The sequence below is a fragment of the Ochotona curzoniae genome, unplaced genomic scaffold, assembly GCF_017591425.1.
Source record: "Ochotona curzoniae isolate NIBS_2020 unplaced genomic scaffold, NIBS_Ocur_1.0 scaffold_2453, whole genome shotgun sequence".
NCBI classification, from domain to species: Eukaryota; Metazoa; Chordata; class Mammalia; order Lagomorpha; family Ochotonidae; genus Ochotona; species Ochotona curzoniae.
Window position 1 is genome coordinate 11,000,790 of NW_024467094.1, and position 15,183 is coordinate 11,015,972.

The 15,183-nt window shown below is 50.2% G+C and overlaps 1 protein-coding gene across 2 annotated transcripts in view; it reads right to left on the reverse strand.

Annotated features, from left to right (window-relative positions):
* SGSM2 (small G protein signaling modulator 2) overlaps positions 1 to 14,300 on the reverse strand; it is a 32,323-nt gene extending 18,023 nt beyond the window's left edge. For both annotated transcript variants that reach the window (XM_041001283.1, XM_041001282.1), the window contains exons 1-2: positions 14,235 to 14,300; positions 9,346 to 9,421 (exon numbers count right to left, since the gene is read on the reverse strand). In XM_041001283.1, the coding sequence (XP_040857217.1) occupies positions 9,346 to 9,421; positions 14,235 to 14,291 (133 nt within the window). In that variant the 5' untranslated portion in view covers positions 14,292 to 14,300. The remainder of the gene's footprint in view (positions 1 to 9,345; positions 9,422 to 14,234) is intronic.
* Between the last annotated feature and the right edge of the window lie 883 nt (positions 14,301 to 15,183).

Here is a 15,183-nt window from a genome sequence, read left to right on the forward strand (position 1 = left end):
AGTTCATTTCATATGGTAAAGATATATGCTAATTAGTAAAGAGCAACATGGTCTAAGGTAGAACTATGCAGGCAAATGCAGTAACACTGAGGAACTTAACAAACAAGATCTGCTCACTGCCCTCCCTGATCCTCTGATGAGCCCAGGGGACTGCTCCACATCAGGGCGCCTGGGTTTGGTTCCTAGTTCCAGCTCCTCACTCCAGCTTCCTGCTAGCACAGACCTGCAGAGGCAGCAGTGACAACTCAGGCAGCTGAGTCCTACCACCCAGGCAGAAGACCTGCACTGAACTCCCGGCTCCTGATGTGGGGCCAATCCCAGCCATTGTGGGCATCTGTGGAGTGAACCAGCAGATGGGAGCTTTCTCTCTCAATGAGTAATAAGAACTAAAAACAAAACAACAACAGCAACAAAAAAAAAAAAACCCAAGGATACAAAACACACACACACACACACAAACACAAAAAGGAAAGAAGGAAGATGGGACCAGGAGAGGAAACTAAAGCTATAGTTGCCAGGAAATGCAGCGGAGGTTGGGCAGAGGTTCTCAGAAACATGGCTGGATGGAAGGGTCCTCTTGTCCCTGCTTTGCTTTCACAGAGGACTGCTGTGCTCAGCAGCTAATGGGCCTGAGTAAGGTCAGCCCCATTCCAGCCTAGTAACAGTGGGACCCACAGGCAGAACCTTAGAAGACCAGCCTTACGTGGCTGAGGCTCATAAGCACGGCACCCATCATCAGTGAAGCCTGACACAGTGCTTGGCCAGGGTGTTTGGCAAGGAGGGGAGTGCACAGCAGGAGAATGGCTGAGGCCAACAGAGCTGCAGCTTGCCCACCTCTGACTGCATTCCATCCTTTCTTGCCAGCTGCCATTTGTGTGTGTGGTGGGGGGAGGAGTTCAATAGAACAGTAAGCCTGTGGTGGTCCACGTGGGTTCTGAGGCTTTACAGCACAACTCAGAACAGAATTTTCCAAAGCTGAATGCCCCCGGATAGAGGTATCAAGCTTTCTAAGTAAAGGAGGAACAGCCTCCCCAAAGCTTAAGAGCTGAGCAGCCTCTCCACAAGCAGGTGCTCAGGAGAGACGCCCCTGGAGCAGCCCGGGTTTCATCTGCACCAGACAAGGTGGGAGGAGAAACGGGCGCTGCCAGGCGCCATCTGCCCCTCTCTTCGCTACTTCTCTGACTGGCTATTTCCACCCAGGGACCTGGAAGAGTTGCCTTCACACAGAATGAGCATTTCTATGGTAACCAGGGTTACAATTTCTCTCCTTCTGCAATGGAGATACTGGCTGTTTGTTTCAACTTTGGGGGAACACCTGGACTTGTATAACTCCCTGAGTAAGACAGGAACACTCAATACCAGGCTTGGAGTAGGATAAAGACCTGCCCTGATTTTCTGGAACCAAGGTGAGAAAAATGAGATTCAAGGCTCACATTCTCCTTGTGCCTTGTGGGGCAGAATCTGCAAGCCCAATGCTCACAGAGGTTTCCCAGGGAACCAGGCATGGCCAGCCTTCTGTGTGGTGGGCAGAAGTGTGAGTGCATCACCCACCCGTTTCGGCAAGGGACCCGCTGTCTCCCACCAGCACGTCTCTGGACACTGAAGGTCCACTGTGGGATCTCCAGAGCAGGTTCTCCTTGACAGCCAGCAGGGCAGTCCCTTGGTCTGTACTTATGGGCCTCATGGCATGGCAAGCCCTAGGCAGCACAGAGTTGGTAGCCAGACAGATGTGGGCTCCACAGTGGCTCTCCTCCTTGGGAGCTGTTGGACTTTGGGAAAATCACTAAACCTCTCTGTGCTTCAGCTGCAGTTATGGAGAGCAGGTCCTAGGGCTTTCAGTGGATGTGGGGTGACTCTTGGTTCCTGGCTTTGGCCTGGGCCACCCTGGCTGTTGACTCCATTTAGGAATTAAACCAGTGGATGAAAGGTCTCTCTTTGTTTCTATTTCTCTCTGTAACTCTGCCTTCCAAGTGAATCTTTTTTTTTTGAAAGCTTTATTTATTTTTTATTGCAAAGTCAGATATACAGAGAGGAGGAGAGACAGAGAGGAAGATCTTCCGTCCAATGATTTACTCCCCAAGTGACCACAATGGCCAGTGCTGCGCCAATCCGAAGCCAGTATCCAGGAACTTCCTCAAGGTCTCCCATGCGGGTGCAGGATCCCAAGGCTCTGGGTCGTCCTCCACTGCATTCCCAGGCCACAAGCAGGGAGCTGGATGGGAAGTGGGGCTGCCGGGATTAGAACCAGTGCCCTATGGGATCCCAGCGCTTCCAAGGCGAGGACTTTAGCTGCTAGGCGCTGTGTCCTCAGTGAATCTTGACAAAACAAAAACAAAAAAGAAGCAATCAAGTTGTCCAGTTATTCAGTCTGGAACCAGTTTTCTTCTTATCCCTGGGTTATTCTGGAACATATTCTAGATATTACAGATTAACTGAAGATACTTCATATACTATGTCTTAAAGGAGCTTTAAGTCGTTATTGATTTTCTATTTGTTTGAGATAGAGTTTACTTCCCAAATTCCCACAACAGCTGGTTAGGAACCAGGATCTCAATTCAGGTCTCCCTCCTGGGTGTCAGAAACTGAACTAGTTAAGCCATTGCCGCTGCCTCCCAGAGTCTGTATTAGTGGGAAGCTGGAGTTCACAGCCAGAGTCCAGGGTCAAAATCAGGTGCGTGCACTTTTCTGGCTAGGCTAAACACCCTCCCGAAGAGAACAAGCCTTCACATAGACAAGTATCTTTATTGCACCTACAAAATAGTAACTCCTTAATACCATGGAGTTTTCTGATTGAGGTCCTTCCCACAGTTCTCATTTCCCTATTTGTCTAGATATTTGCAACTTGCAATGAGATCCCAGAGGTTTGAGGAGACTTTATGGCGGACAAAAGGTAACTTTAAAGGAAAAGAAAAACAACAGGGGATTGACATGACGACACAGGAGGTAAGCTGCTGTTTGGAATCCCTGTATTCAATAGCAATGTTTGGGGTACTTACAACTCATATCAGAGTTCCTGTCTGGGTCCTGTCCCTGCTTCTAGTCCAGCTTCCTATCTCTGCATGCCCTTGCAGACAGCAGTATTCAAGTACTGGAGTAGTTGCCATCCATATAGGAGACTTTGAGAGTCTGGCTTCTAGCTTGGGCCTGGTTTAGTCCCAGTTATTGTGCCAATTTGGGTAGCAAACAAGTGGATAAAAAGTCTGTGTCATTTGCCTTCCAAATAAATAAAAACAATCTTTTAAAGACCGTTTCTTATTTGAAAGGCAGTTACAAAGAAAGGGGAAGGAACAGAGATGTCTGTCCCTGATTTACTCCCCAGCTGGCTGCAACAGGGGCCCAGAGCTTCATCCAGATCTCCCATATGAATGACAGGAGCCCAAGCACTTGGGTCATTTTAGCTGCTTTTGCCAGGCCATTAGCAAGGAGCTGGATCAGAAATGGAGCAGCTGGGGCTCAACCCAGTACCCATATGGGATGCCAGCATCACAGGTGGCAGCTTTATCTGCTATGCCACAATACCAGCCCCAAAAATAGATTTGAAAAAAATGAGCAAAATAGGGGTCAGTGCCATGGCATTGTAGGTTAAGCTTCTCCCTGATGTGCCAGCATCCTATATGGGTACTAGTGCCTAGGAAGGCAGCAATATGGCCCAAGTCCTTGGGCACCTTGCACCAACATGGAAGACCCGGAAAAAGCTCCAGGCCCCTGGCTTTAGACTGGCCCAGCTCCAGCCACTGCAATCGTTTTGGTGGGTGAGCTAGAGGATGCAGAAATTCTCTCTCTCTCCTGCTCTTCTTGGTAATTCTGCCTTTCTAATAAATAATAAATGAATATATATATATATACATACATATATATATATTAAATGAATACAATTGAACCTGGATAAACACCTATTGCACACTGTGCATCATGCTGTGCGCTTATCTGCATTGCTCTTCTAGTCTTTATGTTGATTTCTGGGAGCAAAATCAGTGACAAGTAACATGCCTAATGGGATCCAAGGTCTGACTCCTGAGTCCCAGCTGTGGACGGCCACCGTGTGCCCACGGTCACACCCCAGGGGAGAGTAAAGGAAATCCGTTCTAAAGGTTCTTCCTATTCAATCGTTTCTGAATGGAAGGCAGAAGTCAGGTAGCCTGCGAATGAGCTGTTCACTCTGTGTAGGTGGGCAGAAGGAATCCCTTTTTTTTTTTTTTCTGAAAAGAGATGGGCTGAAAAGCGCCTGGAGCCTGAATCACAGAAGGTGCTGAAATAGCTCTGGCTGTGAAATCCCAGGTGGGACCCAAGCCTTCCTAGCACCTGCTTTGCTCCCTGTTCCCAGCTCATTAGCATCCCCTTGCCATTCCCCGAAGGAGCTCACTGCAGGGCAGACCTTCCCAGCTAATGAAAGCTGCTTAGCAACAGGGAGCTTGTTAATAAAGCCCAATGTTATTCCCAGCTCCACAGACTCATCTCCTGCCTCCCATTACAGCTCATCCTCAGCCTGAAGCAACCCACAGGTTGATCCACCTGCACACAGCATGCAGAGAGCCTGGTGACCCAGTCAGGAGGGCTGGCCCATCCCGGCCTGGGCCCTGCCCCCAGGCTTCTGTTAGAAAGAGGGGAAGGTCACTGAGGCAGCAGTGGCATGACTGAGTCTGAGAACCTGCTCTGCCAGGCCACAAGTCTCTCTACGGGCCCGAGGAAACCTGTTCTAGCCACCGAAGACTAAAATCCTACACCTCAGTGTCCAATCAGAAAAGAGTAAATAGAAATACTGTGCCAGAATGGCGTCAGAGGGGAGGGCAGGCCCAGAGAAATGACGGCTTTTCCAAGGCCCATGGGTTGGTACTAAATGATCTCAGATCCCTTGATGGCAAGGGAACAACTGTGCCCTCTTTCAGCAAAGGAATAACTTTCAGATACAAAGTCCAAAGGCAAAACATGGGACAACTTACTGTTTAACTGTCATCTAGGGTAGAGGATGATGGCAGTGTACCAGTGGTGGCACAGGGAAGGCAGGGGCATTAATGAGACTCAATAGCAGGCACTCACATGAAAATGAGATTTAAAGATTATATTATGGAGCAGAATGCAAACTTAACACATTTTAAGGAAAAAAAAAAAAAAAACCAACCAACCAAACAAAAAAACAGTGGCAGTTTTGAGCCCATCTTGTAAGTGACACACTTCACTAGCAGGTGCCCCGGGGGTGGGGGCGCAGCAGCCACCCAGGAGCTGACCTGGCCTCAGGTTTAGGGGCAGCTGCTGCACTGCAGCTGCGCTCTATGGCAGCACTCCTGCCAGTCAGGTTTGCCAGCTCAGCTTCCTCACAGGAAAGTTTCTGGACAGACGGGTTTCAGCAAACACTCCACATATGTACCTTTTTCAGCATTGTGGCGAGCCCCATTCCTACCCCAGTTACTAAGAGGGGGGTAACTGTCCCCATCGTCTGTGAGTCTGCCTCACTCCTGGTCAGGGAGTCTTGGGTTCCATCTTGAGGCTTCTCCATGAAGCTTGGGCTCCTGGGTCCCACGTCTGTATTCTGAAGAAGCTACAGAAGCCCATCTTACCTAGGCCTGTCTCTCTCCTCTGTCATCCCAAGTGCTTTCCTGTCAACAACAAGGGAACAGCGTGGAGCCCAGCCTCCCCTGAAGCTCCAGGCCCTCCATGGTTCATCCACCTGCTCCTGAGCTTCAGTATTTTCTCTGCATTCCCACTTTCTCCAGAACAAAGCTGAAATTCAGACGCGGCTAGGGCGACAGCAAGACCTAACACAAATCTGGATCAACTTCAGACTAAAAAGGCATTTCTGAGTATTTTTCCAGGGAATGAGGGAGACTCCCACATCTGAATCTCCACAAAGCCAGTGGGATAATATTCTAATCAATATCTATTTAGTCTTGGGACTGCCATCCCATGTAGACACTGGTTTGAGACCTGGCTGTTCTGTTTCCAATCCACCTTCCTGCTAATGTGCCTGGGCAAGCAGCAGCAGAAGCCCAGTTGCTTCAGTTCCTACACCCACATGTAATATCTATAAGACGCTCCAGAGTCCTGACTTTGGCCTGGCCCCAGCCCCAGCTGTTGTGGCCATTTGGGCAGTAGTAAATCAGCAAGTGGACAATTTCTCTCTCCCCATTTACCTTTATAACTGCCTTTCGCATGTATATGAATAAGTAAATCTTTTTTTTTTTTTTAATCTATCTAATCTTCTTCCCCTTTCTATGTAAAAATCCCTGACTATGATTCTACTGTGTAATGCATGGACATGGCTTCCAGGCAGGACAAAAGGAGCTAGGATTTGTCTGTCAGTTTGGATGTTGAATGTCCCTCAAGAGCCCATGTGTTAAGCTTTTGGTCCTTAAAGTCCAAAGTCCTATGCTAATGACACTAAGAGGATGAGAACTTAATCCAGTGATGGTGTGTGAAAGTGGGGTTTTAGGAGGTGATTGGATTGGACTGGATCATTGGAGTGGAGCCCCATGATTAAATCCTGGTGGCTTTGTAAGCACACGTTCTCCCTCTTGCCATATAATGTTCTGCATTGCCTTGAAACCTTGTCAAAAAGAACATCCCCAGTAGGGACCAAACACTGGGGCCTGCCTCATCTGGGACAATGAGCTCCCAAAACTGAACCCAGGTAAAACTTGTCCTTTTACCAGTTAGGATGTCTGGATATTTTGTTATAGTGACATAAATCTAACACAAGTGGCTGATAATCACTACTTTAAACCAACATTATCTTGAGCTCTAGCCACTAAACACCCATTTCTAGAAAACACAGACCTCCCTTTTGCATAGGTCTTAGATTTCCCACCTAACTCTGCCAGGTGGACACTGCTGGCAACTCTTTTTTTTTTTTTTTAAGATTTATTTTTATTTTTTATTGGAAAGGCGGATATACAGAGAGGAGAGACAGAGAGGAAGATCTTCCATCCGATGATTCACTCCCCAGGTGGCCGCAACGGCTGGAGCTGAGCCAATCTGATGCCAGGAGCCTCTTTCAGGTCTCCCACGCGGGTGCAGGGTCCCAAAGCTTTGGGCCGTCCTCGACTGCTTTCCCCTGAGCCACAGGCAGGGAGCTAGATGGGAAGCAGGGCTGCCGGGATTTGAACCAGCACCCATATGGGATCCCGGGCGTGCAAGGTGAGGACCTTAACCACTGCGCCATCGCGCCAGGCCCGGCAACTCTTTTTCAACCACATTTCCTTCAGCAACTGTGCCCTGCAGCGTGTGTGCTTTGACAAAGCCTAGCACTATGCCATGCACAACGGGCCATCATAGAAGGTGCCAACAGCCACTGGCTGACCTTAAAGAAACACAGTACCAGTAGAAAAAAAAGTCATACTATTAATCAGATTAGTATACTTGGTGTGTTTGTGATAAATATTTACTTATTTATATGCAAAGCAGAGCAACAGAGAGAGGGAGAGCTAAAGAAAGGTTCTCCATCTACTGGTTCACTTCTCAAATGGCCACAAAAACAGCCAGCGCTGGGCCAGGCTGAAACCAGGAGCCAAGAACTCCATCTTGGTCTCCCACATGGGTGGCAGGGGCCCAAGCATATGGGCGATCATTCGCCATCCTCTCATGTGTATTAGCGGGAGGTTGGATCAGAAGCAGAGTACCTGGGTGTTAGAAGGGCAGACTGATACGGGATGATGGCATCATTAGTGGTGGCTTAAAAGACCGTCCTGGAGTGCTGCAGCACCAATGCTGGCATGCTTTTTTTCCCCCTGCCATGAAAGGCTGATTGGGTTGTTCCTTGTAAACTTGGGAAACCTTACATCATCTCAAAGAACTGGGAAGACTTACTCAGAAGAGAAAGGGTGAGAACTTTGCTTATAAACCTGGCTTCTGCTTCAACATACAAAGGAGAGGGAAACAAAGTCATTTTCTGAGCTCTTACTATGCGTTTATCACCTTCATCCTCACAAACACTCCTTAGACGGGAATCCCTGAAGGTAAAATAATTTAAAAACTTATCCCTGGGCCAGGCATTTGGCATAACTGCACTGCCTGGGCCTGCTCCTGCTTCCAGCTTCCTGCTACTGGTCACCCTGACAGGAAGCAGGTGATGGCTCAAGGACTCCGATCCCTGCCAGCTCCTGGCTTTAGCCTGGTCCAGCTCCAGCTGCGGCAGGCATTTTGAGGGTGAATGAGCAAATGGGAGAGATCTGTGCTTCAAGCAACAATAACCACCGGAACTTGCTGTCCACGAGGCCTTGAGAAGCAAGCAGCGCTCGGAAATGCAAAGGCCACAGCCCAATCTCAGGCCGCTCCACTTGCAGCATCCCCCCATTCACTCTTCCACATCTCTCTGCTTTATTACTACCTGTTATTACACGCGTATTTGTCTGTTTACTTTGTCCACCCTCCAAGAGAAAGTAACTTCCTGGGCAGGAACTCTGTCCTTGTCCTCACTGCCATTTCTCTATAAGGAACACAGTGCCTGGCACCCAGGGAACGCTCTGGGAGAGTCTGTGGTCAGACGGACTGGAAGAGTGGCTATCTCCCCACTCTGCAATCAAGTATCCACTCCCTTCAGAGATCAAAGAAAAGCAGCACAGCGATGACATAACACTTCAGAGGACTCGGAGGAAGGTCAAATTCCAGAATGTTGAGGAAGAAGTAATGGTTTACTACAAACTTCCTCCTTGGAAGGCTGGGTTCCCTTCTAGACCGAGTCCATATTCTTTTATACCTGGCCCAAGTGCTTAGAGTTAGCATGCTGACGGAAACACAGGTGGGATTTCCCAAAAAAGGAAGAGACCCAAGCATCCCCAAAGAACCAACCTCTCCCCAGAGTTAAAAGAAGATAAATCAGACAGTGACTCCTGAACCCACATCACCCGGCCTTTTTGTTCTCTCTGAGTGTGATTCCCACATTAGTAGCACCAGTCTCGTTTGTGAATTTGGTAGAAATCCAGATTCTCAGACCCATCCCTGATCTACTGGAATCAGAAATTCCAGGGCTGAAACCCAGAAACCAGCTTTCTTTTCTTTTCTCTTCTCTTTTCTTTTTTCTTTCTTCCTTTCTTTCTTTTCTTTTCTTTTCTTTCTTTTTTTTTTTTTTAAACAAGCATTTAAACAAGCCCTTTAGATGACTTTGGTGCATATTGGAGAGACAGAGAGAGAGATATATTATTTCCCTAGGGAAATTAACAGGTATAGATTCTTAGACTCTAAAGGTCCTTATTCGGTACATCAGGGTAGGAAACCCAAGATTCCAAAAACCGCTAATTCATTCAGACTTGCAGTCAGATCTGAGAACTCCTAATCCTGACAATAAGTCCTTTTTTTCTGGGTTCACGGTAGTGTTTCCAGTTCTAGGCCTACTTCCTGTCACCCCTTACTCACCACACAGGGCAATGATGTGGCTGCTGTCTTCATGCACGAACTTCCTGGTGACGGCTTCCTCCATGATCTGCTTCACCTGCGGACAGACAGACAGCACCGGTATGGTACAGGATCTGCCAGCCTCATCCGGGCGGGAGAGCTACAGAAGTGAAATTTCTCCAGTATGGCTTATTCTGAGCTTTTTGGGGAGGAAACCAGGAAAAAAAAGATGCCAATACTCCACTAAAACAAACCAGGGCAGAGGCTGTAGTGCAAGTGGAAGTGCCATGCCTAGATGGTCAGGAAGAGGATGCTGGCTGCTCCTCTTATGGGAGGGACAGGATCCTTCAGCACACACTGTTTCAGTACTGGTCGTGGCTAAAAAGCCTTGTCACCCCTTTCTTCTCCCTTTCCTGGGGTTTTGTTTGCGTTTCTTCTTTTTAGACAATTATATTTATTGGAAAGGTAGATCTATAGAGAGGAGAGACAGAAAGATCTTCCATCTACTGGCTTACTACCCAAATGGCCACAACAGCCAGAGCTGAGCTGATCCTAAGCCAGGAGCCAGGAATCTCTTCTGGGTCTCCCACGTGGGTACAGGGTACCAAGGCTTTGGGCCATCCTCTGCTGTTGTTCCAGGCCACAAGCAGGGAGGTGGATGGGAAGTGTGGTGGCCAGAACATGAGTCAGAGCTCATATGGGATGCTGATGCCTGGAGGTGGGGGATTAGCCAGTTGAGCTAGCACGCTGGCCCCGTTTGATTTTCTATTAGGACATAATGACTTCCCAATACTACGTCAGGTGGATAGTCATGTTTTTCTCTTAGAAAGCACCTGTGCATTTTTACTTTTTCAAAAGATTATTTTATTCACTTGGAAGGCAGAATTAAAGAGAGGAAGAGACAGACAGAGAGAGACAGAATCTTCCACCTATTGGTTAATGGCCACGTCTGTGCCTGACTGAAGCTATGTGCCAGGGGCTTCTTCTGGGTCTCCAATGTGTGTTCAAGGGCATTTGGAGCATTTTCTGCTGCTTTCCTGGGCATTTTATCAGGGAGTTGGATTGGAAGTGGAGCAGCCGGGACTACAACCAGCAATGTTGCAGGCAACAGCTTTACTCCCTCTGCCACAATGTAGGCCCCAAAAAGCACTTTTAGGGTCCAGCATGGTAGCCTAGCAGCTAAAGTCCTCCCTTTGCATGCGCCAGGATCCCATATGGATACTGGTTTATATCCCGGAGGCCCCGCTTCCCATCCAGCTCCCTGCTTGTGGCCTGGGAAAGCAGTCAAGAACAGCCCAAAGCCTTGGGACCCTGCATCCATGTGGGAGATCTGGAAGAGGCTCCTGGCTCCTAGCTTTGGACCAGCTCAGTTCCGGCTGTTGCAGCCACTTGGAGAGTAAAGCAGCAGATAGAAGATCTTCCTCTCTGTCTCTCCTCCTCTTTGTACATCTGACTTTCCGATAAAAAAGTGAATAAATAAATAAAAATTAATAAATCTTTTTAAAAAGCACTTTTTAAAACGTATTTTTTAAAGTGTTTACTGCTACTGTACCGTGGACATACAGAAGAGTGCTTATAAATACTCAAGATTGGAGTTTTTCACAAATAGAACACTCCTAGGAAATCTGCATCTAGAGTGGAAACAGAACACATGGCCAGCAACCCAAAGCATGGCATCAAATTCCCTTCCAGCCACTAACCCCACCTCAGGCATACATTACCCTAACTTGCCACACCAGAGATTCGCTTCCCGGGGTTTTATGTTTTTTTCTAGGTGGACTTCCTCAGTAGGCTATGTTTGCTGCCTGGTTTCTTGCGCTCACCAGTGTAACTGTAGGATGTGTTCAGGTTGTGCACAGTTATCAAATGCCCACTCTTCACACAGCTTGTCTAACTGCCATTTGGGTAGTTTCTAGTTTGGGGCTGTTAGTTTGCGGCTCTGAATTTTGGAACATGTCTTTGAGTGATCATATTGCTATATATATATATTATTTTTTTTTTAATTCTAGGCAGGAAATTTTTGATGCATATGGTTTGCTTGGCTGGATATTGCCAAACTGCTCTCCAAAGTGATTATACCAATTTGCACTTTCCACAGCACTGTAGGAGGTTTCAGTTGTTCTCAATACTGCGGTCAAACCCAGCTGATGTCCTGGGGGAACACTTCCTGGACACCAGCACTACTACTGAAGATGAGAACGTTGCATGAATTTCAACTCCAAGGTGAAACTTTACAGAGAAAGACAGCCCTAGGCAGAGCAGGCAGGCACGCAGAATCCTGAGGCTGTCCCCACTCGGATACCCTCACCCAGGATGACAGTCAGGAGGACATACAGCTAGAAGCCTGAGAAGTCTTCCTCCCTGCTGGAAAATGCTCACGGATAGAAGTCAGTGCAAGGGGGGTCAAGCCAGACCAGTTCACGTAATCCAGGCTAGTCAGTGCTTCCCAGCTCCCTTTCCCAGTGGGAGTCTGCACTCAACCGATCATAGTGTCCCAAGAAAACACCTGCAGGCATCTGCAGGCGGCTGCAAGGACAGTGGGGCCAGGAGAACTACTGTGCACCTAGAATTCAACCAGAGGCCCATTGAAAGGCCCATTGTCTTTTCTGTGGGGCAGGAAAGGATATGTTTCTTTGGCAATCATGCACTGACGGGGAGGGTTAGGCGGGGGAGGTGAGGAATATGCCGAGTTCAGAGCAGGACAACCCTGTCAGGTAAGGTGCCCACTTGTGGTACTTCCGTCTCCATTCTCCCTCAGGAATCATTCTCGGAGTGGTTCATATAGCCTTCTCAGTACTGGAGGAAAAGCAGCGGTTTCTTAAAAATCCGCCTCCTGGGGCCGGGTGGCGTGGCATGGCCTAGCAGCTAAAATCCTCGCCTTGAATGCACCGGGATCCCATATGGGCACCAGTTCTAATCCTGGCAGCTCCACTTCCCATCCAACTCCCTGCTTGTGGCCTGGGAAAGCAGCTGAGGATGGCTCAAAGCTTTGGGACCCTGCACCCACGTAAGAGACCTGGTGGATCAGCACAGCACCAGCCATTGTGGTCACTTAGGGAGTGAATCATTAGATGGAAGATCTTCCTCTCTGTCTTTCCTCCTCTCTGTATATCTGACTTTGTAATAAAAATAAATAAATCTTTAAAAAAAAATCCACCTCCTGGCCTGGCAGTAGCCTAGTAGCTAAAGTCCTCGCCTTGCATGCGCCAGGACCCCATATGGGTGCTGGTTCTTGTTCCGGCTGCCATGCTTCCTTCCAGTTCCCTGCTTGTGACCTGGGAAAGCAACTGTGGCTCCTAGCTTTGGATCTGGTCAATCGGCCATTGTGGCCACTTGAGGAGTGAACCAGCAGACAGATCTTTCTCCTTATCTTTGTAAATCCGACTTTCGAATAAAAATAAATAAATCTTTTAAAAAATCCATCTCCCCATCCCCGACGGACCCCCAGCTGTGGAGCTCCCTGGAAACCGCAGCATATCTGCCCAGAGTCTGGGCATTGCTCCTTCTCTGCTCGTCTCCTCCCTCCCTCTCGGGTCTCCATCAGTACACCGCGTTCTTCCTGAGGACAATCACTGAGATTTTCTTTTTCCTTGGGGAGCCCAGAGTTGCAACTGAAACACTGACTTGATGGATCCCTGGCTATTTCACAAAGAAGGCAGAATGATGCTTCTTACACAGGCTGGAGAGGGCACAGTTCTAATGGCATATGCATGTTTGGCCAATGAGAGGAAAGACAACAAACGTTAGCGCATGGCAGCTGGGTCTTGGTTTACCAAAGGGAATCATCTCAAGCTTTCCAGGAATAATAATAATTATTATTATGATTATCAGAATCCAATGTCTTTCCCAACTGTGAAATTCTAAGAGTAGGTAAAATGGACCCACCCAACAGCATTACCTCTTACATATGAGGTAGACAGTCCTATAGCCATTGTAGAAATGCAGGAATGGAGACTCAGAGAAATAAAGCAACTTACTAGGTTCACTCGATGCCAACATTTATGCTTTCCCACCAGGACTGGCAGTCCCCAGATCATAAGATTTATTTAGTGGCCACTACAGGCCTGCAGGGACACTGTGGACGAAACAGGTTTCCTGCCTCATGGACTTGACACATCTGGCAGATGACAGTCCCAGAGGCACGTGTGGGGAAGGCGTTCCATTCATTCCACTCTATTCTTCAGCAAAGCTCTCAAACCCTGGTGAGTCATTCAGATGGGCAGCCTGCACCCCCACCCCAATGAAACCCAAAAGGGCATCTGGGCAGAGTCAACACAAAGGGGTTAGTGGAAAGCAGCAGCTTTCTTTCTGATGTTGGGGTTTACCTCAGAAAGACAATAAATAAATAGAGTGTAAAAAAAAAATCCTCAAGAAAAAATACACCCTGGTCCCTGGATAAGGAGGTGGGCGTGGAGGGAAAAATGGAGAGGTGTGTGGGACCCTTTGGCAGCCACGACTCAGTTGCCAGAGTGATGCGGGAAAGGGGGCGTCGGACCGGGGGAGCTGAGAACCCCCGCAAACGCCGCGCGGGGCCCCGCCCCCTCCCCGGAGGCGCGGGCAATGAATGGGCAGCTAGGGTTCTCCAGAAATCGCCACCATCCCTCCTTCAGCCTCGGTCTCCGAGCCCTGCTGCCGTCACAGGGCGGAGACCCGCGGGACCACGAAGCAAACATGCCTCGGAGCGTGGGCTCGGCCCCTCCAGGCGAGGGGCGCTAGCCCCCAGATGTGCCAGAGGGGCTGAAGCCCCCAGGGGCCCCAGAACCCCACCTTTGCGGGGGTCCAGGCCCTGCTCGCAGGCACCTGCGCCGGAGGTTGCGTTCGGATGTGTTAAACCCCAGGGACCGGGGCGCGAGACCACCCCCCCCCCGCGAAGTCCCTGCGCCCTCCGCGATCCTCTCCCCCCACTTTACCTCCTTTTTCACGTTCCACAGCAGTTTCTCTTTGACTGCATCCTCCGCGCTGCCCATGGTGCGGTGGCTGGCGGGGAGGCGCCGCCGAGCGGCCCCTCAAGCCCCCCGCGCGTGCCCTCGCCGCCTCCGCGCCTCGCGGCTCAGCGCCCCACACGGAAGGCGGAGTCCCTGCCCGGCGCGCTCCCCGCCCGCCGCCGCCGCCGCCACTGCCCGGTGCCAGGCTCCGCAGCCATCTTCCGAGCCCCGCACAGACGTCAGGCGGCAGGCCCGCCCCTTCCCACAGCCCCGGCGGCGGTGTGGGGCGGGCGCAGCCGTTTGCTCACAGCCACGGGAGCGGGGCGGGTGTGTGTGTGCGTGTGTGGGGGGCGGGTGGGGAGGGTCGGGACCGGAGGAGGCTGCGTGTCTGGGGGCGGCGGGCCCGGGAGCTTGCCACGGGGGCTGCTGCCATGGTAACGCGCCTGCTCCCGCCCCGAGGGCGCGAACCCGCATTGTGAGCGTCCTCAGTCAGTCCCGCACTGCGCCGCCGCCGGCCGTGGGGACCGAGAGTGGACAGTGGCTTGCACTATTGATGGCCTCTCTCCTCCTCCTGCGGGCCCCGGGCTTCCGATGTGAGGGAAAGAACCGGGAGCTGGTAGGGTCGGGTGGGAGGGCGTTTGGCCCCAGTACCCACAGTTGCAAAGCTTGCGACGAGCCACGGCCCCACACCTCCTCTGAGCCTCAGGGTGTGCCAGGGTCATGTCCAGCTTGCAGTGTCCCCTTCGGGGTCACCATGGCTGCCTGGGATGGCCCCACTCGGCATTGTATGGGGGGGGCGTGGGCTGAAACACAGGGACCGTGGGAGGCTTGCTCGCAGCAAGTGAGGGCGAGAGCAGCGCCGCAACTTGAAGGGACGTGAGGGAGAGGAGGATGGCTCAAAGTGGTGAACAGCTGTTGTAGCAAACTGAGGAGC